The 25,012-nt window shown below is 47.2% G+C and overlaps 1 protein-coding gene across 4 annotated transcripts; it reads right to left on the bottom strand.

The window, feature by feature from the left end:
* On the bottom strand, window positions 1–24,918 carry Hsf1 (heat shock transcription factor 1). 4 transcript variants are annotated; one of them, XM_038342424.1, is made up of 14 exons: window positions 24,635–24,918; window positions 5,010–5,118; window positions 4,514–4,650; window positions 4,170–4,294; window positions 3,428–3,503; window positions 3,292–3,353; window positions 3,074–3,170; window positions 2,841–2,977; window positions 2,439–2,708; window positions 1,912–1,998; window positions 1,075–1,180; window positions 932–997; window positions 790–859; window positions 1–712 (listed from the first exon to the last, which is right to left on the bottom strand). In XM_038342424.1, the coding sequence occupies exons 1-14, from the start codon at window positions 24,749–24,751 to the stop codon at window positions 507–509; spliced, it is 1,665 nt and encodes a 554-aa protein (XP_038198352.1). In that variant the 5' UTR covers window positions 24,752–24,918; the 3' UTR covers window positions 1–506. The 4 variants fall into 4 exon arrangements, with proteins under 4 accessions (XP_038198352.1, XP_038198353.1, XP_038198350.1 ...); XM_038342425.1 differs by lacking the exon at window positions 932–997; XM_038342422.2 differs by lacking the exon at window positions 1,912–1,998.
* Between the last annotated feature and the right edge of the window lie 94 nt (window positions 24,919–25,012).

The following is a 25,012-nucleotide window of genomic DNA, read 5'->3' as shown; positions in this document are numbered from 1 at the left end:
TATCACAGGTGTCTATATTTATTTCCCCAAGATGGCACGTAGTGCATTCTGGGCTTCTAGCCTATATCACCACCTTTTGTATCCCTTAGGGCAGGAGGAAACACAGTAGAACCTGTCTGTTTATCATCTGTCCATCTGTATGTGTGCGTGTGTGTATATATATATATTTATTTATTTATTTGTGAAGGGCTAAAGGGGACTCTCATGTAAAAATCCAAAATACAATTTTATGAACAACCTGCAGGATCAGTCCAAGTGTGGCTGTGAAGGTCCGATGCAGACAGTAGACCTGGGACTGTGTAAAGGCAGCAGGTATGCGGCCCTCAAGACCGTCCTCTTGACCTGAAGTACTGCCCAGGCTCACACCCCATCTGTGTTCCACTGGGGTTGTGGTGACTTGACCTAGGATGCCCTGGACTGCAACTGTCTTGTCTCCCTAGGACCAGCTATGTCCTAGGGGTAGGTTGGGCGTCAGCCACAAACCATCCTGACAACTCCTGGGACGTCTAGGAGACAGTGGGATCCTTGGCTTTGGGGGGTTCAGTGCCCGTCAGAAGAGAGATGGTGGGGTCATCCGTGTAGTCATCCCCCTCGGAGAAGTAAGAGCTTTCCCCCAGCTCAAAGAGCACAGGCAGTTCGCTGTTCCCTGTGTCCACAGCGTCAGGGTCCAACAGGAACAGGGGTTGAGCTGTATAGTGTACCAGCTGCTTCCCTGTAGGCATGAGTTAGGATGGTGGGGATGGGCAAGTTGGAAGTGAGGGTAAGGGGTGGGACAGAAGCTTAGCTCACCTGAGTCAGGGTTACTGTTCTCTGCCTCAATAGGCTTGGGGGGCTCTTGGGGAGATAGGAGCTCCTGAATCTGTGTGACAAAGAACACACAATGAGAGTTGTTGATGGTCCCCTCTGCCCCCCACCCTGCCCGCCTACGCACGCTGGCCAGGCTGCTGTCCAGGTCAGGCAGGCTCATGTCGGGCATGGTCACCGAGGGGCTGAATAGCTGCAGGAGGAGGGAGGGAAGTCAGGGCTGGCTTGTGGGCAGGATGGGTCAGGGTGGGTGGGGATGACCAGACTCACGTCCAGCAGTGCACTGGTGTCCACGCTGAAGCCGTGGCTTGTCAGCATGGTCTGCAGGTTGTCCAGGTTGGAGTCCATGGCATCCAAGTGATCACTGAGCTCGTTCCTGGCCCAGGGCAAGTGGGCAGGTGAACTAGTGCCCCAGGTTCCCGCTCCCCTGTGGTTGTAGCCCCCCAAGCAAGGTCCATCTGCGTAGCCAGCATGAGCTGGGGGACAATGTGTGTGAACTTCTGGGAAGATGCCAGAAAGGGCAGTAATAAGCTTGCCCTCCATAAATGCTGAGGGTGGGACATAGCATGGCCCATGGGCAGGACATTCTAGGAGGCTTTGGTAGTGACTAAGGCTGTGACAAGAGGATGGTGGAGAAAAAGGACAAGGGGTGTTGGCTTTAGAATGGGCAGGAGGGCAGGCAGATATTTCAAGCTCAACAAAGTCTTGCCACTGCACCAGGAAGAGAGTAAGAGAGGAAACAGGACTGTGCTTTGTATGGGTAGACCTGTACTTCCTTAGATCAGAAGACCTTAGGTCAAGGACATACCTGAGGCTTGGGCAAGGCAGTAAAAAGGGCCCTGTAGGTACCATGGGGCCTACCCTACCCTGACAGGAAGCTCATCATAGCAGTCTGTACTGGTGGCTGGGACAGGCAGGAAGCATGTCCCTATCACAGCTTTTGGCTTGTGCAAAGGGGAGGCAGTGGAGATGCAGAGCCTGTGAGACCATCCCCTGGTGCTCTTCGCCTGGCAGGGCAAGTGCTATGCCCAGGTTGGGAACTGGTCCACGGCTGTGGGAGGGGCCCTGGCGGAGTCCTCCTCCCTCCCAAGTGGGGGCAGCGCTAACCCTGGCTGGACTCGGCCATGCAGAAAGGAAGAGGAGGGGCAGGGGAAGAGGCGGGCGACCCCAGACATCTGTGGAGCGCGAGCCAAACTGCAAGATACAAAGACAAGAGCCCCCCCATTGCAGGCGGGGGACGGGGGGATCTGTGCCCACCGTCCTCGCTCGCTCAGCCTTTGGGATGTGCCTGAGGGGTGGTCAAGGCTGGGCCTGGCTCATCATTTCCTGTGTCAGGTCTAGGGAGAATGACAGATCCAAAGATCCTGGGGCTTGCCACAAAAGAGGGTGATGCCAGTAGGGAGGGTGGCCCAGGAGGCAGGGGTATATCCCATTTCTAGTGATGTGGTTGGTCTCCCTCCCCAGCTTCAAGCTCACTCTGAGGTCTGAGGGAACAAACAGATCCAACCCATCACTCCCAGCAAACATCAGGGAGTGTGCCTTGCTAAAACAGAAATACCCTGTATCCAGCCTGAGGAAATCTCATGCTGTGGGGTTCAGAGGTTACGGGGAGGCAGGGTGGGCATATCACTCACTTGTCTAGACAGGCTACGCTGAGGCACTTCTCAGGGGTAGAGGAGGGCAGGGGTGTGGGGGCATGGGCTCCGGTTGTATCCACAGAGGCTGTGTTTGAGGCAGCAGGGGTAGGCTCGCTCTCTCGAAGGATGGAGTCAATGAAGGCAGTTGGGGATAAAGGTGTATCCATGGAGGATTGGCGCCCAGGGCTTGCCTCCAGTACCCGAGGGCTCCGAGGTGGGCTGGGGGGCTCTTCCTTGACACGGATCAGGGTGCTGCTGGATAGGGGTCTGAACATGTTATACATAGGGAGACATGTTAGAAAGAGCCTAAGTTAGCTCTACCCACTTCCAACTTTGCCCAGGACCCTTAAAGGCTAGCCCACTAGCGTGACAGGAGGTATGAGGGTGACGAAGCCCAACCTCTCATCTATGCTCCTGCCTGGGGATGCCAAAGGGCTGGTAGGAGTCAGCTCAGTGATATCGGAGATAATGGGTCCAGAGCTGGTGACCGCATCAGAGGTGTAAAGACTAGAGCTGCTGTAGGCTGGAGATGGAGCCTGCAATTAGAGACAAAGGTCACATGCAAGACATACCTGTGGTAGCTTGGGTCTCCCAGCACCCACTAGGGAAGTCTCATGGAGCTTGATGCTTACTGAGTATGGGCCAGGACCATGGACATGTTCCAGGGAGTACTGTCGACCATACTTGGGCACAGAGTGTGCTGAGCTGCTATCGCTCAACATCAGAGGGCTGCAGGGAAGAGACAGGTTAACTGCCGACACAGACCTTGGTGGTGCCCAGGATATACAGCAAGCAGAGGACACAAGGTGCAGGGCCAGAGTGGACAGTGCAGGCATCCCCAGAGCCTCACATCTTTCTCTTCACCCCTAGGATCCGGTTCGACTGCACCAGTGATATCAGGAACTGAATGAGCTGTGGGGCAGAGAGGATAACAGTCACCCTGGTCCAGTCATGGAGGGAACCCACCTACCACCAGTCCTGCCCACCTTGTTGACAACTTTTTGCTGCTGGGCATGCTTCTGTCGCAGGCTGGCCACCTCCCGCCACAGGGCCTCGTTCTCGCTGCAACACATTGCTGGGTCAATTGGGCCACATTTGAAGAGCCAGAGAGTCAGGCTGTTGACAGACTAGTGAGACAGGGCTGGACCAGGTGAGGGCTCACTGGCACCACTGACTCCCCTGGTTCTGCTACACTTCCAGGGGAGGATTCAGGTGTCAGCTGGGGAAGGAGGGCATGGACAGAGAGAGCCTCATGGTACACCTCAGGATCTCAGCCGAAAGAGGTCACAGGGACTTGTCACATACTGGCTAGACACATAGGTCATGACTTTACCCTCAGTTTGGGGGTAAAAGGTAGCTGAGAACTGTGGTGCCCTATACTGAGTGATAACGGAGGAGTGGGGCCACTAGGAATAGAGAACAGGGAGGGGTCTGCTCCCAGGACTGTTCTGGTAGGCTCCTGCCAGCCCTAATTTTAAGGGAGACACATTGAAGGGGGGGTCCTGTGAGCTCACATCCTGAAAAGGTGGAGCCTAGCAGGGGAATGAGAAGTGGGTGCAGCAGAGAGTTCCCAACCCTGTCCTAATGGGGGATGAACAGGCCAAGCAGTATGTCACAAAAACAATGGAAGGCAGGTTGGGAAGGGGGAGGGAAGCCTGAATAGTTCTGCAGGGTGGGGTAGGATAGACCCAAAGCAACCTGGGCACCCTCCTGAGCCTTGGGACCTACTGCTTCATGGCCAGGAGCTTGGAGTCCATACATTCCTGCTTCCCCTTCATCAGCTGCACATCCGTCAACAGCCTGGTGACACTGTCCTGGCGTATTTTTATGTCCTCATTCTTCAAAGTGGACACCTAAGGGTAAGGGCATATAAGAGTCTGAAGTGGCATCCAGGGAGTGGGGAGGGTCTGGTAAACACTGGGAAGCGGGGGCGGGGCAGAGATAGATGAGGGTACAGGCTATGTGTGCTTTCAGGCTAGTCTTGCAGCACCATCTAGATACTGCTCCCAGCCCCATAGCCTGCAGGGAGGTCTGAGGACAGGGAGGGGCTGTACTCAGGGTTGGTGACTCACACTGGTCACTTTCCTCTTGATGTTCTCAAGGAGTTGTTCCTGGCCACGCAGGAAACATGGATGCTGGAACTCGGTGTCATCCCTCTCAGGCTTGACCAGGCCGCCCTGCTCAATGTGGACTACTTTTCGGAAGCCATCTGTGCATATGGGGGTGGGGCAATTCTGCTTGAGGGTCAGGGAAGAGAACTCCAACAGCCTAGCCATGCTCTAGGGTAGACAAGGGGCCTCCTAAAAAACTGCGAGATTCTAGCTGGTGCCTACTTACCATAGCAAGTTAGTAATGGTTGGAAAAGACCTTGTCTTTCACAGCTTCCCCTCTTGCAAATGGAGGTGTAGCTACTGGGGTAGGGTCTCATACTCTTCCCTGGGGAACTCAGGCTTACACCCATGAGGATCCTTCCTTAGCCAACCCAGGCGTCCATCTCTCAGCAGCATGTCGGGTCTGTTTCTCACACCTCCCCGGGAAGGAGGCATACCATCCCACAGAGGTACTTACACATGTTGAGCTGCCGCACAAAGCTGGCCATGTTGTTGTGCTTGAAGTACTTGGGCAGCACCTCCTTGGCAAACTGGCCCTGGTCAAACACGTGGAAGCTGTTCCCACTCTGTCAGGAGACATACAGGCAGGTCAAATATAGAAGCTGCCACCATACTTCCACCGTAGCATGAAGTGCCTCTTCATGTGTGGCGGGCAGTTCACATTCTCCCTTCATAGAGGAGGTGAGCTCAATCTTAGGACTCCATAGTTGGCCTCTAGGCTATGGAGCCTACCTCTGAACAGTGAGAATCATGTAGCCACAGACAGGTTCTTACTCTCTGGCAATTTTAGACTCATAAATCGCCCACAGCATTCTGAGCCATCTCTTCAGCTCACAAATTTTCTTTAAGAATAGCAAACACTGGTTTGGGCATGGTGGTGCGTTCCTTTAATCCCAGCACTTGGAGGCAGAGGCAAACAGATCTCTGAGTTTGAGGCCAGCCTGGTCTATAAATTGGGTTCTAGGACAGACAGGGTTACACAGAGAAACTCTGTCCCCCAAAACAAAACAAACCAACAAACCAACCAAACCAAAAACAAACAAACAAACAAACAAACGAAAGAGTAACTGAGATGGAGATGGTTCAGTGTTAAGATTGCTGATTATTTTTGTAGAGGACCTGGGTTTGTCAGCACCCACACTGTGACTCAGAACTGCTAGTAATTCCAAGTTTCAGGTGATCTGATGTCCGTTTTTTTCTCTGTGGGCTTGCATGCATGTGGTACATATATATATGCACACACATACATAGTCACATACATAGACACACATACAGCTCTAGGAAACCAAATTATGGCAGTCAAAGAAACAGGAATGGAATTTCTGCTGCTCTGGAAGATGGTCCTGCTCAGAAATACCACCTCCTTCTTCTTTTTTGGTTTTTAAAGACAATGTTTCTCTATGTAGTTTTGACTGTCCTGGAATGCACTCTGTAGACCAGGCTGGCCTCAAACTCAAGAGATTCACCTGCCTCTACCTCTTAAGTGCTGGGATTAAAGGGGTGTGCCACCACTGCTTGGCTTCTTTTTCAGCTTAAGGTGAGAACTCGAGACTGTTGAACACTGCATGGCTGCACTTCTGTGCGGGTAATCTCCTGAACATAGTCTGGAATCACTAGGAGGGGCTGAAGGGCCGTGGCAACTCGGAGGCATTGGTTACTGGAGTGGGGAGGCCCCACAATGGGAAGGGGACAGCAGTAAATCGCTGGGGTGGGGAGCATTATAATACAGGCAGGTTGAATACATCAAAAGGAGCCCAAGGTGTTGGATTAGTACTAGGGCTGCCCCAAAATGGAGAAACAGGGGGGCAGGTGGACACAGGAGAAAGAGAATGCAAAGCAGCAGTGAAAGCACTGGGAGGAAGAATGGTATCAGAGGAAGCAGTGGGCTCTTTACACCACACATCCAGTCCCCATTCTTCCCCTCGGCTTTGAAGCTAGCGGGAACAATGGCAGTGGGAACATGGCAAGAGCTAACTCAAGATTCTGGTGCTAGAGGACTCTCTAAGCAAGGCTGGCTTTGCTTGACCTAAGGCTGACTCAGTCCAGAAACATAAAAAAGCATGTAGAAGATTTTAAATGGCTGCTGAGACAATGTAGAACACAGTCTAGCCAGAAACCTTAAAAGGCGATGAATGAGGGATCACTAGGGACTCTGAGATATTCCTAGGACTCCAATGGCTATACACACATTAGATCTGTTCCATGTTCAGGGAAGACCTAGGAAGCCCATGAGCTCTCCCTCTGGCAGGAATGGGAAGTAGGCTATAAAGTTGGGTTGTTAACTTCTAGGCTACCTGTTAAAGATGGGAATCAACATACACACAGAGGCCCGAGGAAAGACTGGAAGACTCACAGGCTCCAGTTGTTTAAGGAAATTTTAGCTCCATTTACCCAAGTAAGTCAACTGGAAAAAGCGCAATGGCCACCAAGAACATAAACATTATATAATTAGTACAGGAAAGACACTAGACCTAACAAGGCACAATGACAAAAGTATCAGATACAGGGGAGACTGCTCTTCATAGCAGCTATCACATACTAATGGAAAGTCAGAAACAATGAGGCATTTAAACAAACAAAAAGCTATGGCTGGGACTGATAAGATGGCTGTGGATGTGTTTTTGCTGCTTGCAAAGTCCTTCACTAGTCTTGAGTTCACAGCTAGATTATGAAGTGACCATTATGAATCCCGTTTAGGTTTTTTTAAAAATAATTTAATTTAAATTAAAAAGAAAAGTTACGACTTATAATAGGAAAAAAAAAAAAGCAATCTATGTCCCTATGTTGGACTCATGAGAATAAGGATTCTAACTTAGCTATTTTACTTAAAATAGTATGGCCAAAAACCTGAAGAACCATACAGGAAGGACTAAGGTATAAGGATGATGTCCTACTAAATGGAGAATCTCAGTAAAACAATAGAAATGAAAAAGAAACACCAAGTAGATACTCTGGAATTGGAAAGCAAACTCAGGCTAAAAATTCACTTGGGGGCAGAGCAGTGGTGGTGCACACCTTTAATTAACCCCAGTACTCAGGAGGCAGAGGCAGGTGAATCTTTGTGAATTCAAGACCAGCCTACTCTATAGAGCAAGTTCCAAGATAGTCAAGGCTACAAAGGGAAACCCTATCTTAAACAAACAAACAAACAAACTTCACCTGGGGACTCAAGAAAGAGAACAGGGAGAACTGTGAGTCAACAAGCACAAACACAGGCCTACTGAGATTACAGTCTGCAGACAGAAAAAAATGAGTGTGTGGTGGTCTGAATAAGAATTTCTCCCATAGGCTCATGTATTTGAATGCTTAGCACTGGGGAGTGACACTATTTGAAAGGAATGGAAGGTGCGGCCTTGTTGGAGAAAATGCACCACTGGGAGTGGCCTTGAGGTTTTAGGGTATAGCTTTTGATTACTCTAGCACCACGAATGAGTGCCACCATGTTTCCTGCCTTGATGATACTAGACTAAGCCTCTGAAACTGTAGGCAAGCCCCCAAATAAATGTTTTCTTCTATATAGTTGCTGTGGGGGCTGGGGAGATGGCTGAGCAGTTAATAGCCCTGGCTGCCCTTCCAAAAGCCTGGGATTCAGTTCCCAGCACTCACATGGCAGCTCACAACTGTCTGTAACTCCAGTTCCAGAGGATCTCACACAGACATACATGTAGGTGAAACACCAATGCACATAAAAAAAAAAGTTGTCATGGTCATGGTGTCTCTACACAGCACTAGAACAATGACTAGCCAGACTGAATAAAAGTGAACAGAGCTGTGGAGACCTGTGAGGCACCATCAGACCTACAATGCTTAATGGGAGGCTCAGAAGATGAGAATGGACAAATGAGTATATTTAGGAAAAATGATAAAGAACATACCAAATTTGACGTAATATCCAAGACACTAAATGAACTTCAAACAGGAAAAACTAAAAGGGAATGATAAACGGTCATTTCATAATCCAACCGTCAAATTCAAGACCAGGAAAAGGACTTGCAAGCAGCCAAGTCACAGCCACAACAGCACAGATGATGGTAGATGATCAGCTGCAGGATGAAGACAGACAATCAGGGATTCCTATCCCTGAAGATGAAAGGGAAAACACCACTTGTGGGATGGGAGTGTGGAACTCTGGGGAAGTGCCTCCCCTCCAGTGACACACACAAAACTTGTTTAGATCACTTAATGTCTCTGAAATTGTTCCACGGGCATCAACAAGTAAGAAACCACTAAAACTCATTGGGTCAGTAAGTACCTGTGGCATGAACAGTCTACTCCTCATGTCACTAAGCCCCAAGATCAGATGCTGCACCCCAGGAGGTGTGGCTAAGTTGTGAGGACCCCTGTTTCTCAGATCTGTCAAGGTTTAAGGGTACTACTAGAAGGACGTGTCTTCTCCAGCTGCAGGCTAATGAGATCACATTCCTGCTTGGACAGGTCCCCTTCCTCACCCACAGTTCTCCCAGGAAGAAACTAGACCCAAGGCCATAGCATATATGTTGAGAGTGGTTAGCTGGGAAGTACAGTAGTTACTGCACTGCCATGTGTCCTGAGCGTCTGTCTATAGGAGACATAATCCATAAGCAAAGCAAGCACTTGAGGTCAAACAAGTCAGAGAGCTCAAGCCTACCCCAGGCAGTGCTGACAGAAGGGAGCACTCCAGGCCAGCCTGCCCAGAAGGGAAAAGGGAAGCTGAGAAGAGCCCTTTGGGATTAGAACAAATGGAAGACTAACTCAAATCTGCTCTTGCTCATTGAACCCACTGAAATACCGCAAGCAAAAGCAGCCCACTACTGGCCACAAATTTAACTGGATCTGACTACCCAACAATCTGTTGTGTCTCAGGGCATTGTATAAATAACAGCAAAACTAGGCAGTAGTTGCTGGTGCTTTGATGCTGGAGGTGACAACTGTGAGGAAGTGAATGTCATCAAGGAGAAGCAGTCTTTCTGAAGAAATCACAAGCAAGTAAGATGACTCAGCCACCATTGACTCCCACAATAAACTAGTAACAAAAAAATGCAAGACCTACAGAAACTGTGAAGTATGACTCACACATGGTGGACAAGGAGGAACAATAGAAACTGCCCGAGGACAAGACAATAAATTTAGCAAAAAGTATAATGTCGTTGTAAACATGCTCAGGGGATGGAGAGATGGCTCAGCAGTTAGGATAAGTTGTTGTTCTTGCAGAGGACAAGGATTCAGTTCCTAGCACCCATAGAGCAGTTTGCAAGGCTGTATCTCTAGTTTCAGGGGAGCTGGCACTCTCTTCTGGCTTCCACAGGTACCAGGCATGCACGAGGGCCTTTTTATATATGCAGGTAAAACTCATTCACATACAGTAAGAATAGATAAATATGTTCAGAGAAATAAGGAAATATCGTTTGAAGAAGCAAAGGAAGAACCATTAAACAGAGAATTACTAATGGTAAATATCCTAAGGGAGATTCTGGCTCAAACCCACCATGAAAAGATAATTAGTGGGCTGGAGAGATGGCTCAGTGGTTAAGAGCACTGCCTGCTCTTCCAGAGGTCCTGAGTTCAATTCCCAGCAACCACATGGTGGCTCACAAGCACCTGTAATGAGGTCTGATGCCCACTTCTGGCTTGCAGGCAGACACACAGATAGAATATTGTATACATAATAAATAAATATTAAAAAAAAAGAAAAGATAATTAGTAAGCACAACAGTAGATCTGAGAGCAGGAAACTGATTTTTGTTTCTTTTTTGAAAATAGATGCCAGAAAACAGAGAAACAGGAGATAACGACAGAACTGGAAATTGCTTCTCCTTCCCCTGAGACAGGGTTTCTCTGTGTAGTTCTGGTTGTCCTGGAAATTGCTCTGTAGACCAGGCTGGCCTCTGCCCTGAATGCTGGGATTAAAGGCGTGCACCACCACCATCCAGCTAGAAATTACTTTTGAAAAGAATCCCCACCTATAGCTTCTCCCAACAGTGAGCTTATGGTACTACAGACTGTTGACAGTATATGGACAGGCTCTGTTTGCCATTAGTAACTAAGCAAACCAATATAAGGTATCTATATAGTATTTATGTCATAAAGCTATTATAAATTATTCAGAGATAATTTAAATGGCATGGGAAAATGTGTGCTGGTTACATGAAAATACTACTCCAGGATACCAATAGAGGACATTTCCTTGAGCAACTGTAAAAGGCATTATTTTTGCTGTTTTGTTTTCAAAACAGGGTTTCTCTGGCCTCGAACTCAGAGATCCACTTGCTTCTGCCTCCTGAGAACTGGGATTAAAGGCATGTGCCACCAGGCCTGGTCCTTAAATATTCTAGAACCACCCACAGCCCTGTCAAATGTAATTAAAATAATAAACACACAGAACAAAAGCAACATATTACAAGTGGCAAAAGAGAAACAAGTCACACACAAAAGGAGGCCCATCAGCATAACAGACTGTCAACTGAAACCAACAGTATTATGGGTATAGAAGGGTACCTTTTCCTTTTTTCCTTCCCTCCTTCCTTTCTTCTTTCGCTTTTTTGGGCAGGGTTTCTCTGTGTAGCTCTGGTTGTTCTGGAACTTGTTCTGTAGACCAGTTTGGCCTCAAACTCAGAGATTTACCTGCCTCTACCTCCCCTCACTCCTGAGTGCTGGGATTAAAGGAACGTGTTATACAGACCTTGAAAGGATGATACTTAATTTCATATGGGGGAAAAAACACCAGAAGAGATAAAACAATCTTGAACAATAAAAGATCTGTAGTACAGCTTGAAATCAAGGATAAGATCTATATTTATCACTCTGCACAAAACTCAAGTCCAAGTGTATCAAAGACCTCAACATAAAACCAGATACACTGAACCTGATAGAAGAGAAAGTGGGGAATAGCCTTGAATTCATTGGTACAGGAGACAACTTCCTGAACAGAACACCAATAACAAAAGCACCAAGATCAACAATTAATAAACGGGACTTCTTGATACTGAAAAGTTTATGTAAGGCAAAGGACACCATCAATAGAACAAAACAGAAGCCTACAAGATGAGAAAAGATTTTCATCAACTCCACATGCAATACAGGGCTAATACCCAAAAAAATATATGAAGGATTTAAGAAACTAGACATCAACAAACCAAACAATCTAATTAAAAAATGGGGTACAGATTTAAACAGAGAGTTCACAACAGAAGAATCTCAAACGGCCGAGAATCACTTAAAGAAATGTTCAATATCCTTAGCTATCAGGGAAACACACACAAAAATACTTTTGAGATTCCATCTTACACCTGTCAGAATGGCTCATGCTGGCAAGGATGTGGAGCAAAGAGAACACTCCTCCATTGCTGGTGGGAGTGAGAACTTTTACAGCTACTTTGGAAATCAATATGGCAGTCTCTCAGAAAATTGGGAATTGATCTTCCTCAAGACCCAGCTATATCACTCTTGGGCATATTCTCAAAGACCCTCCATCATACCATGAGGACACTTGTTCAATTATGTTCACAGTGGCTTTCATATAGTAACAAAAACTGTAAACAACCTAGATGTCCCTCAATACAAGAATGGATAAATAAAATGTGGTGTATTTACACAATGAAGTATTATTCAGCTGTTAGGAAAAAAAATGACATCATGAAATTTGCAGGCAAATGGATGAAACTAGAAAGAAACTGAGCAAGGGCAACCCAGACCCAGAAAGACAAATGTGATATGCACTCACTTATACGTGGATATTAGCTATTAAGTAAAGGATAATCCCACTACAATCCACAGACCCAGAGAGTCTAAGCAACAAGGAGGGCTTTATGGGGGACACATAGATCTTCCTGGTAAGGGGGAAAAAGAATAGACTTTGAGGGTGGACTGGGGTGTGTGCGTGCATAGCAACAGGAGAGGTCAGGCTAAGGAGGGAGGGGAGAAGGGGGAGGAATACAGGGAGAGACAACTGGAGTAGGGGAGCATTTAATGATGATGTGGAACCTAGAGCAGTGGAAACTTCCTAGAACCTATAAGGGTGACCCTAGAGAGGACTCCCAGTAATGGAAGATATGGAGCCTGTACTATCTCCTGTAACCAGGCAAGGCTCCCACTAGTGGGACTAGGATACCAACTCAGTCACAAAACCTTTGACCCATACCTGTCCTGCCTGTAAGTTTTGGCTCAAAGCATATAGGAGTGGCCAACCAATGACTAGTCTAACATGAGGCCCAAGCCATAAGAGGGAACACATGCCTGATTCTGCTAGGATGACCAGGAACCAGAAGCTGGATGGTTCAGAGACCTAAGGTAGAACCAAACATGACTGATCAAACAAACAAACCAACCAACCAAAAGTCAATGAACTGATTCTTAATGATATTCTGCTATAATCATAGAGAGACCCTAGCCCAACTGTCATCAGAGAGGCTTTCTCCAGCAGTTGATGGGAGCAGATGCAGAGACCCACACTCAAACATTAGGTAGAGCTTGGGGAACCCCTTGGAAGGAGGGGAGGAAGGACTGTAGGAGTCAGAGGGGTTGAGGAGTGTTAGGTTCTCTGTATACATGCTGTGGTTGTTTAGCTTGGGGTTTTTGTGGGACTCCTAACAGTGGGAGCGGGGCACCTCTGACTCTTTTGCCTGCTCTTGGGACCCCTTTCCTCCTACTGGTTCAGTCTTGTGCAGTTTTGATATGAGAGTTTGTGCCTAACATTACTGCATCTTGTTCTGCCGTGTTTGGCTGCTATCACTGGAAGGCCTGCTCCTTTTTGAAGGGAAATGGAGGGGCAGTTGACCTGGGGGACAGTTGACCTGGGGAGTTGGGAGGAGTGGAGAGAGGATGCTGCAGTTGGGATGTACTGTATGAGAGAAAAATAAAAAGCAAAAAGCACAGATTTAAAAAAAAAGGTTGCAGAGCCAGGCAGTGGTGGCACATGCCTTTAATACCAGCACTTGGGAGGCAGAGGCAGGCAGATCTCTGAGTTTGAGGCCAGCCTGGTCTACAAAGTGAGTTCCAGGACAGCCAGGGATACAGAGAAACCCTGTCCCTGTCTCAAAACACACACACACACACACACACACACACACACACACACACACACACACCACTCTGAAACTGCTAGAGGAGAACCAGGCAGTGCACTGTGCACTTCTGGATATAGAGGCATACATAGGTAAGGGCATCCAGAATGAGGAATCCAGTGACTCAGGAAATATGGTTAATAATCGACAAGTGGACCTCATAAAATTAAAAAGTTATATACAGCAAAGGAAACTGCCAAATGAGTAAAGCAGCAGCCTACAGAATTGAAAAAAAAAAATCTTTGCCAGCTGTCTGACAAATGAGTCTGTGAAATTACACAGCCAGACCATGTCTCGAAAAACCAACAAAGCAAAATAAAACAAAAGCCCCAATGCAAAAAGATATCACATACATGGTTACAAGACAGAGAAAGCAAGCTGGACTAATGTAGAAACTTCTTCCTGCTTGCTGGTTAGCTTTCATGTCTCAGAAAGCTATGAAGGCTGGTTGGAGTTGACCCTCCATGCTACAATACTGATTTGCTGAGCAAGATTTACCCAATGGCACACTAGTGACGTGACTGTATGGGGTAAGCAGCCCTTTGAGTCTGAGGCCTACTCCAGGGATTTATGCCTGATATTGTAAACCTGGTTAGAAGCCCATGGCTAGGGATTTTAGAGCCCCTGTTGAATCCACTACTGATGTTTGCAAATTGAACATGTCAAATTGTCTTCTAAATATTTATATTTAGACCCACAGATCAGTGCTGTTCTCAACTTTGGCTAAAGGAACTTCTTTTTGCAGTGGGCAGTAGTTAAGATGGACTCAAAACCACTCAAAGTGCTGAGAATAAGTAACTGTTCAGTGTTCAGTCCTAAATGGGCCATCTAAACCTCTCTATTCCACCTCCAGGCTCAGGGAACATCACTGAAAGAATGTGGGAGCTGAAGGACGGGGAGAAGTGCTGTAAACCCTGCCTTCTGCACATTACCAGGCCACGGCACCGAAGAACCTGTGGCAGCTGTGCTGACCTGCAACCGACAGACTGCTAACATTCTATGGATGGGAAGCACTTCAAAGATGGGGAGCTATTGGTAGTTAATGCCTGCTGGAGGAGGAGAAGAGTTATTTTTCTTTAGGAGTGTAGCCACTGGTAAGCTACCCATAATCCAACAAATAACCTCACACTCATGCACATGCAGGCCACACTAACTGAACTCAGTGGGTTATAACAGACAAATAAATGAAAGAAGGAAAGGAAAATGCTGGGAAGAAGGGTTCCAGAGGGAGCAGGAGGGAACAAGAGAGGAATAAGGAATAAAAAAAGAAAAAGAGAGATGCGCACAAGCCCTATCTCCCATACCTCAGAACGTAACTGTATTTTTAAATAGGATTGCTGCACATGCCATCAGACAATATGAGGTCATACTGGAGTAGAGTGAACCCCTAATTTGAACAGATTAATGTTCTTACAAAAAGACAGCCAAATAAAGTTAGTCACACAGGGAGAATGCCAGGTTATGACAAAGACAGACTAGAGTCATGCAGCTATAAAAGAAGGAATAACCACAGAATAACAGCAACAACCACAACTGGGAAAAGCAAGGAGAGTACCCTCCCACAGGCTTTAGAGGAAGCAGAGTCTTGTGAGTGTCTCTGGACTATAATGGAAGTATTCTCTGGGTGGCATTTATCACTCACCCAAGACTCAAAGTATAGCCTATCTCCACCTGAGGATGGAGCTCTTACCAGCTCAAAGTGGCTGCCCAGGACTTTATTGTGTTTTCTGATAGTACTGAAAATATATTTTTTAAATATTTTTATATATACTTTCCAGAAGAGGGCGCCATAGCTCATTACAGATGGCTGTGAGCCACCATGTGGTTGCTGGGAATTGAACTCAGAACCTCTCGAAAAGCAGCCAGTGCTCTTAACCTCTGAGCCATCTCTCCAGCCCCCTGAAAATATTTCAACAAAAAGAAAAAAAATATTTGTGTGTGTGTGTGTAGACTCCTGAAGAGGTCAGAAGAGGATGCGAGATCCCCTGGAGTTGGGTACTGGGACTTGAACTTGTTGGATACTCTGCAAGACCAGGAAGCACATAACTGCTGAGTCATCTCTCCAGTACTGTCACAGTTCAATAATAATTCATTGTTCATGTGTAGATACCTAATTTACTTCTGTGTATTGACCCTGGATCTTGCGATCTCACAAACTATTCTGTAGAATCCTGCTATCCTTGAATAGTCACTAGTTCTACTTCTTCCTTTCCAATTTGTGTTTTTATTTGCTACACTGTACTGACTGGAACATACAATACACTTTTAGGCAGAAACGGCAAAGCAGAGAACTTATCTTCTCTTCTAATCTTGGGAAAGCGGCCAGTCTTCACAATCAAGCACACACAATCAGCCACAGTATTTATACACATGCTTCTCTCCACTATGCTGAGGAATGTCCCTGCCACTCTGTTTGCTAAGTTTTCATCAAAAAGTGGGCGTTGAATTTTGTAATGTGCTTTTTGCTTGTTATTTTTCCTTTTTTTATGTTGATGTATATATATTAACTGAGTTTAGCATATGGAACCATACTTGCGCTGCAAGAGTTATTCTGGTTTATGCTTTACTTTCTGACAAATTCTCAGTTACTCTTACCCATTGCTCTTCATGCAATTTCCCTTTCCTTCCCTCCACTCGGAAAAACAAGACTCAAGTATTCCAGGCTTGCTTCTAACAGTCAAGGATGACCTTGACCCTCTAATCCTGCCTCTGCCTCTTGTGCAGCTGTCTTCATGATCTGCAGGCAATTTCCAGTAGATTGTCTCTTTCTCCATATTTAAATTTTATTTTTAATATTTATAATTTTTTATGTACAGAAAGTTTTGCCCGAGTGTATATATGTGTACCACATGAGTGCCCGCATTCCTACCATGGTTAGAAGAAAAGTACGGAACTGGAACTGCATACAGTTATGTGCGTGCTAGCAACGGAAGTCAGGACCTCAGAAAAAGCAACAAGTGTTCTTAACCACTGAGTTATTTCTCCAGTCCCTTTATTTTATTTTTTTAAAAAGATTTACCACATGTGTATGGGTGTTTTACTACAATAACAATATATTTCTGTGTGCCTCGAGCCTGCCTGGTGCCTGCAGCAGCCAGAAAGTGGTGCTGGATCTCCTGGAACTGGAGTTATTAGAATAATCAAAAACCACAATGTGTGTGCTGGAAATTAAATCCAGTTCCTCTGGAAGAGCAGCCAGTGCTGCCCTTCCACCTTGTGTTTTGAGACAAGGTCTCTTACTGGCTTAAAGCTCAGTGATTTGGATAAACTGGCCAATGTGCTTCAGGGACCCACGGGTCTCAGCTGTTCCTGTGTTGGGATTATACATGTTCTCTGCTATGCCCAGCATATTTTATGTGGGTACTAGAGTTCTTCTTTTTTATTTTATGTGTATGGTGTTTTGCCTGCATGCAGTTCCTATGGAGGCTAGAAGAGGTCATCAGGTCCTCTGGGACTGGAGTCACAAGAGACAGTTGTGAGACACCTTGTGGGTACTATGTAAGAGCGGTACTCTGCTCTCACTGGCTAGTAAACTGAAACACAGCTGTCAGTCAATGGCAAGTCTTATTTCCGGTCTATGATCTTATTTTCCAAAACACTGACAACTTGAAATGCGCACAAAATTCTGTATGTATACATTTTATACAGAGTAAGTCTGAGACTATGCATATTTTCACAAAGGGTTCCATGGTGTTCCCTGAGGGTTGCTACCTATTCTTTTTGAGTATTGACCCGGTCATTGTCCTTGCCATTTTAGTTCCTCTGTATCTCCAGAGATGAGGCTGGAGGTGTGTTCCTCTTGAGCTTAGTTGCCTGGCCATTTTCTGGGTCCTAGAAGCCAGACTACTGAAAAGCAGTGGGTGGCCTGGCTCCATGGCCCAGACATGGAACAGAGAACCCAAGTTGGGGAATGAGATGAACATAAAGTACCGGTTAGCTCATCTCCAGTCTTAGTATTTTCCTTCTCTGTGGGTTCATCTGAAATTCTTTTTTTTTTAAGGCTTTCTCAGTAAGTAAATTTTATTTTATTTATTTTTTCTTTATATTTAAAAATTTCCATCTCCTCCCCTCATCTGAAATTCTTTTTTTTTAAATATTTGTTTATTTATTATGTATACAATATTCTGTCTATGTGTATGCCTGCACACCAGAAGAGGGCACCAGACCCCATTACAGATGGCTGTGAGCCACTATGTGGTTGCTGGGAATTGAACTCAGAACCTTTGGAAGAGCAGGCAATGCTCTTAACCTCTGAGCCATTTTTCCAGCCCTGAAATTCTTAATAGTGTTTCTCTCTCTAGTGCTCAGGCGAGTTTATGTCTTCAATGCCAAGTGTCAGAACAGTACATTCTTCCTTCTACTACTCAGCCACCAGCAACTCTAACCTTCAGGTAACTAAACACACATGGTCAGTCAACTTGCTTACTAAGTGGCCTGAATTTGAATTGAAATTTAGGCCCTGGCAATACTGAAGCTGCATGGGCAGCCTGTATATGGCGGTTCTGTTCAACTTGTCCATAATGGGTTTCATGGTCTAAGCTGATGAGGATGATTGACCAGATCTCTTCCTCAAGAGGGCACCAAGATCTCATTACAGATAGTTATTAGCTACTACGTGGCTGTTGGGAATTGAACTCATCCTTTAAAAGAGTAGACAGTGCTCTTAACTGCTGAGCCATCTCTCCAGCCCACCAAATATACATGGGTCAGTCAACTTGCTTACCATGGGGCCTAGAAGGCTGGAATCCAGAGCCTGGCTGTACTCGCAGGCATCAAGAGCCATTTAGGGGCTGGACGTCTCTTCTCTCACAACCTTTGAGGCTAGCCTCCTCTTCCTGTTAGAACTTGAGGGAATCCTTAAGCCAGAGGTAGGCTAGCCTAGCCATTGTGATCCAAATAGTTATTCTTCCCTCTAGAGGGTTATAGCCACAGCCTTAAACTCTGGCTTTCCCAAATGATCTACTCCCAGGCCAGATACACTTTCCTGGCCCCTCAGTGAAGACCTGTTTTCTGGCAGGCCTGCTAGAACAGGGGGTATCAAAGGAGGCCTGCAGGGGCCTCTGGACCCTGGAGCTCTCGTCTTCCGTAACTCCTTTACCTCCCAGGTAGAAAGAAATACACAGGTCACAGCACAGAGCTGATCAGATGGCCGATCTCTGCTGGTTCCTTTCTCTGTGGAGAGGTGAGGGACTCTCAGGTATAAAATAAATAATAATATGATTATGAGCCAACAGTGCTGGTCACAGCAAAAGTGGCTGGGGGTCACTGCAAGAAAGCAGTGAAGAATGGAGGTGCAGGCCTGTAATCCTAGTTACTTGATAGAGACAGAATTATAAGTTCAAGTTCAGTCTGGTCAATTTAGTGAGACCTTGCTTTAAAAAAGCAAAAATATGGCTCAGCAAGTAAAGGTACTTGTCACCAAGCCTGAAGAGCTGAGTTAGATCCCTGAAACTTACATGGTAGTGGGAGAGAACTGATTCCCTAAAGCTGTCATTTGACATCCACATGTACACTATGGGATGTGGGCTAGCGCGCACGCACACACACACACACACACACACACACACACACACACACACACACAGAGGAGAGATGGCCCAGTAGGTAAAGGGCTCGCTAAAATTCGTCACTCTAGCTTCCAGGTGCTGGAGAAATGGTTCAGCAGTCAAGAACACTTGTTGATCTTGCAGAAAACCCAAGTTCAGTTCCTAGATACACTTGGTGGCTAATAATCACCTGCAATTCCAATTTCATAGGACCTTTTGACCTCTTCTGGCCTCTATAGTTAGTGCATGTTGGCACTAAGCCATACACAGAAAATACCCATACACATAACTATTTTTGGGGGGAGGGGGTCTTTTCTGTGTAGCCCTGGCTATTCTTGAACTCACAGAGATCCTTCTGAGTGCTGGGATTAAAGGCACGCGCCACCATGCCCAGCAACAAATCTTGGGGGGGAAGGGGTCAGGTGTGGTACACATCTTTAATCCCAGCACCCGGGAGGCAGAGGCAAGAGGATCTCTTTGAGTTTGAGGCCAGCCTGGTTTACATAGTGAGTTCCAAGACAGCTAGGGCTACACAGAGGTACCCTTTTTCAAAAAACACAAATGAGAAAAAGAGCTAGCATGTACATAAATGTGAGCACATATAATCCTAGCACTGAAGAGGGAGAGGCAGGAGGATTCCTGGAGTTTGTGGCCAGCCAGACTATCTCAATAAGTGAGCTTTAGCCAAATGAAAAAACTTGCCTCAGAAAGAAGGTGGAGGGGCTAGAGAGAAGACTTGGTGGTTAGGAGCACTGACTCCTCTTCCAGAGGACCTGGTCTTGACTGCTAGTCCCTCCCTACATGGTAGCTCATAATCATCTGTAACTCCAGTTCCAAATCTGGCCTCTGCTGGAACTGTTTATACACACGGTATACAAAAACACATTCGGGCGCTCAGGAGGCAGAGGCAGGCAGATCTCTGTGAGCTTGAGGCCAGCCTGGTCTACAAAAACTAGTTCCAGAAGAGGTTCCAAAGGTACAGAGAAAGCTTGTCTCAAAAAAGCAAAACAAAACCAAAAAAAAAAAAAAAAAAAAACCAAAAAAAAAACAACAAAAATACATTTGGGCAAAACACAAATATGCATAAAGTAAAATATAAATATTAAAAACAAAAAGACAAGAATCCCAGACAGGCCGGGCGGTGGTGGCGCACACCTTTAATCCCAGCACTCGGGAGGCAGAGGCAGGCAGATCTCTGTGAGTTCAAGACCAGCCTGGTCTACAAGAGCTAGTTCCAGGACAGGCTCTAAAGCTGCAGAGAAACCCTGTCTCAAAAAAACAAAAAACAAAAAACAAACAAACAAACAAAAAAAGAATCCCAGACAGACAAAGACAGGTAGTGAGCAATAGCTGGGCAACTATGGGTTTAGAGGGTTTTTTACGTCTTTTTAAAAGCTTTACATCAAGATTTTTGTCTCAGTTTTCTACCTATAAAATGGAAACGTCACCTACTTGTACAGCTGTGGACACAGAACAAATACACAAGAAACTTCACCCCTTCTATGACAGAAGCGCTGGATGAGAGTGGCTGCGCAGACTGCTTGACAGCTGCTGCTGGAGGCACCAGAGCCCGCAGCACACAGCACAACCTGCCCCTGGCATACGCAACCGCTGACATTTCAGTCTGCGCCAGGTCTCTCAGGGTGGGGCCTCTTGGGGCTGTTCCTACTGTCTGTCTGAGAATGAACTCACCTGGTTGTCAGAGCTTAGGTAGCGGGAGTGGCCCTGCTGGTCCTAGGAGTTCTGGATAGCAACCATGGCCAACAACTGTTTTAAAATGCTTCATGTGTTCCCATGAAGAATACTGAGGTAGATGGGTACCCTGTCCCTGCATTAGTGCATGGATTATGTCTTCAACAGCCTATCCTGGGACCCAGCTCCTCCATAGTGGCTGTTTAAGTATTGGTATTCAAGAGTCCATGCTCAGTGGTTCTAGTTTCTTCAATTACAGCCCCCCCCCCCCAACACACACAAAGGCCTAACCCACAGTCATTCTCTTCTCAAAGAGAAGAGAACCACATCATTAGGCTGGGATTAGAGTGAGATCAGAGAGGTACCTAGCAACAAAAATTCAAGCTTTTCATTATTAAGGCTATCAAAGGGTAGGGATGTCTTAAAAATGAGACTTCAGGCTGGGTAGTGGTGGTGCAAATCTTAAATCCTAGCACTTTGGAGGCAGAGGCAGGTGGATTTCTGTGAGTTTGAGGCCAGCCTGGTCTACAGAGCGAGTTCCCAGACTTTAAGGGCTACACAAAAACACTGTCTTCAAAAACAAAAACAAACAAACAAAAAAAGGGGCTGGAGAGATGGCACTGGCTGCTCTTCCAAAGGAACCTGGTTTAATTCCCAGCACCCACAAGGCAGCTCATAACTGCCTATAACTCCAGTTTAAGGTGATCTGACATCTTCACACAGACACACATACAGGCAAAACACCAATGTACGATAAATAAATCTTTTAAAAAAAGATCCCACCCCACCCCCGAGAGAGAGAGAGAGAGAGAGAGAGAGAAAGAGAGAGAGAGAAAGAGAGAGAGAGAAGAAACATCATTACATTTTTGTACCTGAGTACCTCCCTGAAGTCCAGACCCTATCCTAAAGCCTCAATATCCCTCAGCTCAATTTTTCACCAGTCCTAGTACTTGTTTAGCACAAATCATGTGGTCCTTTCCCCGATTTTCAAGCTCCTCAGGTAGCTCCTGGGGCTGGTATACCACAGTCAGCCTACATGGCAAGTGGGGCCCGGACTAGATCCTTCTAGATCTAGTAGGACAACAACTCTTGGGCTGGTTAGCAGGTTAAAAACATGTTGAGGAGCTAAGGAGATGATTAAGTGGAAAAAAAAAAAAAGCTTGCTGCACAAGTATGGGAGTCTGAGTTTGGATTTCCTAGTACGCATGCAAAGCTGGGTGTGGCCGTGTGAGCCTGTATGCCCAGCACTGGGTGAGGTGGAAAGAAAAGGATTGTTGAGGCTTGCTGACCAGCAGACTAACTGATAAAACGCAAGCTCCAGGTTCAGTGAGAGAAGCTGTCTTGAGGGAACAGGACAGAAAATGTTAGAGAGGACATGGGATATCCTTCTTTGGCCTTTACACACACACACACACACACACACACACACACACACACACACACACACACACCTTCTAAGAACAAGAAGAAAATTAAACAGACCCAACAAAAACTACCAGCATCTATACTCTCCTGAGCTAGATAAACTTATTTTTCATGTTTCTCTTCAAAATTTCTAAAAAGGACCAGACAAAATGATCTTATAAAATTGGAATCAAGCTGGATATAGCCTCTGAGCTTTTTTAGTCCCCCCATTTCATAATGCACTGAGGTGGCTCTGCCAACAATCCTAGCAACAGTCTTACTTAGGGGGTAGAGGAACCACAGCACAAAGGAGAAAAGGCAAGGACAAAAGGTGATTTCTATTACAGAGTTATCGTGTAGTCAAGGATTCTACCCTATGTGTTGCGTCTCAGGGCACTAGAACTGGAGGGGCCTTTGGTACAAGGTAAAGAGAAGCCTACTGAGGAAGGACCACCCACATCCATGTTCCCATGCTCGTATGGATCTTACAGGGATCCTAAATTTCCCTAAGGCTGTGCTGTCCTCTGGATCTGTCTGGGGAAATCCCTGGATCTCTTGAGGTCCCTGATCTGTTGAAGCACCTGTAACTGAATGAGGGCCAGGGCTGGGAAAGCAAACACCAGAGAGCTAGGGAAGGTAGTGACCTACTCTGTCTCCAAGCGGTAGGGATGAGAAGTCAGACCTAGGTAAGGCTCAATAAAGGATTTTTGGAATTAGACAGGCTTTCCCACGTATCCATTCTCCCTGTTCCCTCCAGGAAGAGGATGTGTCTAAGAATGGTGAGAAAATTTATATGGAAGCCACTCAGAATAAGAGAGTGCACCCAAAGCCTCCAGAGCAGTGGGCCTGCAGGGAATGATGTTAGAAGCAACCAAACCAATGTAAGTGCCCCCACAGGACATGGGGGCAGGGGCATGGCCAAAGAGTCAGATCCAAGAAGCTTTGCTGTCCCTGTCTGGCTCAAAGGTGTTCCTCTTCCACTTCTATGCCAGAGCTTGGTTGCTATACTCATGAGAAAGCCAGCTCCCACTGCCAGGTCTTACACCAGCTAGAGCTCACAACTGCTATGTACAGACTACTTGCTCATCCCTCCCAACATGCCAACACAGCTCACAGGTGCTGTGCAGCTGTGGCTGGAGGGAGGTCACAGGGCAGCTCAGGTCCATCTTCACACTGAGAGGCCCCCACCAGGACATCCTGTCCTAGAAGAAGGCTTACTGGCATGTCGCCCACCTCTGTACCAATCTATAAGCAGAAACAGCAGGGAGACTACCAGACAGAATGGATCTTCCTAAGAGGATTAAGTTCAGACTATTCCGGAGAATATTTGGTATCCCAAGTGGACCTAGGTAAGGAAGCTCCCTTTCAGTCAAACAAAGCAGAGGTGGAAAGCTGGGGAAAGACAGAAATGCAGGATCATTTTTTTTTCTGCCCAGGAGTATGAGGTCTAGGCGAGGTGGCTAACTGAAGACAGCCTTCAATCAAACATGCTGCTCCTTTCCAGGACCAGCAAGAGAGAATGACCCACGGAGAGTCAGTGGGGGGGGGGGGTAATCACAAAGACTTTCGAGTCTTCTCTTTATTCCCAAGCACTCTTTAGGCAGAGCAGAGTTTACACGAACAGGCAGTAGTGAGGGAGGCAGAAGCCTTGGCCTCCACCTTCCACCCAGGCTTTTCTCCATTCTTGCCAGCTTAAGAGACCAGTGCGCAGGAGGGAGTGCTCAGCAGAGCTTGAGAGGCCGCCAGATCTGGCTCGCAGGAGATCAAGGAGACAGCACTTAGATGTCTCCATCACCCACAAAGGCTCCCTCTGGATCAGGAGGGTCTGTCTTCTGGCCATCATCTGTTAGCTCTGCGCTCTGCCCTCATAGCCAAGATCTGAACAGCCGATTCTACTTTCCAACTTGCCACAACTTGCGGCAGCATCTCTGTAAGCCAGAGCTGCTGGTCCAGCAGGGGCTGTGGTGTACACAGCCCGCTGCCAGGCAACAGAAGAGGGCTCGACGCAGCCCAACCAGGGCCGGGCAAAACTGCTCTGGCGTCTGAGGTCTAAGTATCACGGACTAGCATTCGCTAGGCCCTCCACTTACTACTCTAAATGGTTGCCCACAAGCAGAAAGGCATACCGACTCTGGGAAGCTATTCATCTGTGAGTCAAAGAACCTGAATTGGAAGCCCCGACATTATCGTCCCAGGGAAACTTAGAACTCTGGTTCCCGGCCTACTCTCCGCCAAGCGGCTCTGGGGGCGGGGCTCACTTCCTCCCCAGACAGCCGCGTTCTCCCTCCAGGATGCCCGAACCCAGGCAAGCACGGCCACCCGCAGGCCGCTTCTCTTAAGTAGGTCCCTTCCCGGAACAGGACCGTCCTTTGAAGGCCGCTCCAGCCTATGCCAGCTCCTACCGGGCTCCAGCAGATGAGCGCGTCGGTGTCCGGGTCGCTCACGAGGGTCCACAGCTTGGTTAGGAAGGCCGGGACATTGCTGGGCCCAACTGCACCGGGGCCCACGACCAGATCCATTTCGGACGAAGCTGGCAGAGGCTGGGATGGCGTTCTAGAAGAGTGGCTGAGGGCTGAGCTAGTGTCGTCGCTGTCCCTGCTGCCCGAGCTGCTCCGCCGCCCGCTGCGCACACACAGCAAGGCCTCGCATGGCCGCAGCCATCTTGCGACCGGCGCGCTCTCGCTAGGGCCGGTCCTGTATCCCGTGGTGCGCAGGCGCCGTGACCTGCCCCGCCCACTTCACTGGGCCCGCCCCTGGGCGGCCCGCCGCTCTGTACGGCT

The sequence above is a fragment of the Arvicola amphibius genome, chromosome 9 (genome assembly GCF_903992535.2).
Source record: "Arvicola amphibius chromosome 9, mArvAmp1.2, whole genome shotgun sequence".
Classification (NCBI taxonomy): domain Eukaryota; kingdom Metazoa; phylum Chordata; class Mammalia; order Rodentia; family Cricetidae; genus Arvicola; species Arvicola amphibius.
The sequence above is the reverse complement of the archived record's forward strand: the minus strand, read 5'-3'. Positions and strand labels throughout refer to the sequence as shown.

Excerpts from the sequence above, each read along its gene's own strand:
- Hsf1 (XM_038342424.1), bottom strand. The coding sequence starts at position 24,751 with ATGGATCTGGTCGTGGGCCCCGGTGCAGTTGGGCCCAGCAATGTCCCG. Across the intron at positions 3,504-4,169 it reads AAGCTCCTGGCCATGAAGCA|CGAGAACGAGGCCCTGTGGC; the intron begins GTAGGTCCCAAG and ends AATGTGTTGCAG. Across the intron at positions 1,181-1,911 it reads CATGGCCGAGTCCAGCCAGG|GAACGAGCTCAGTGATCACT; the intron begins GTTAGCGCTGCC and ends GCCCTGGGCCAG.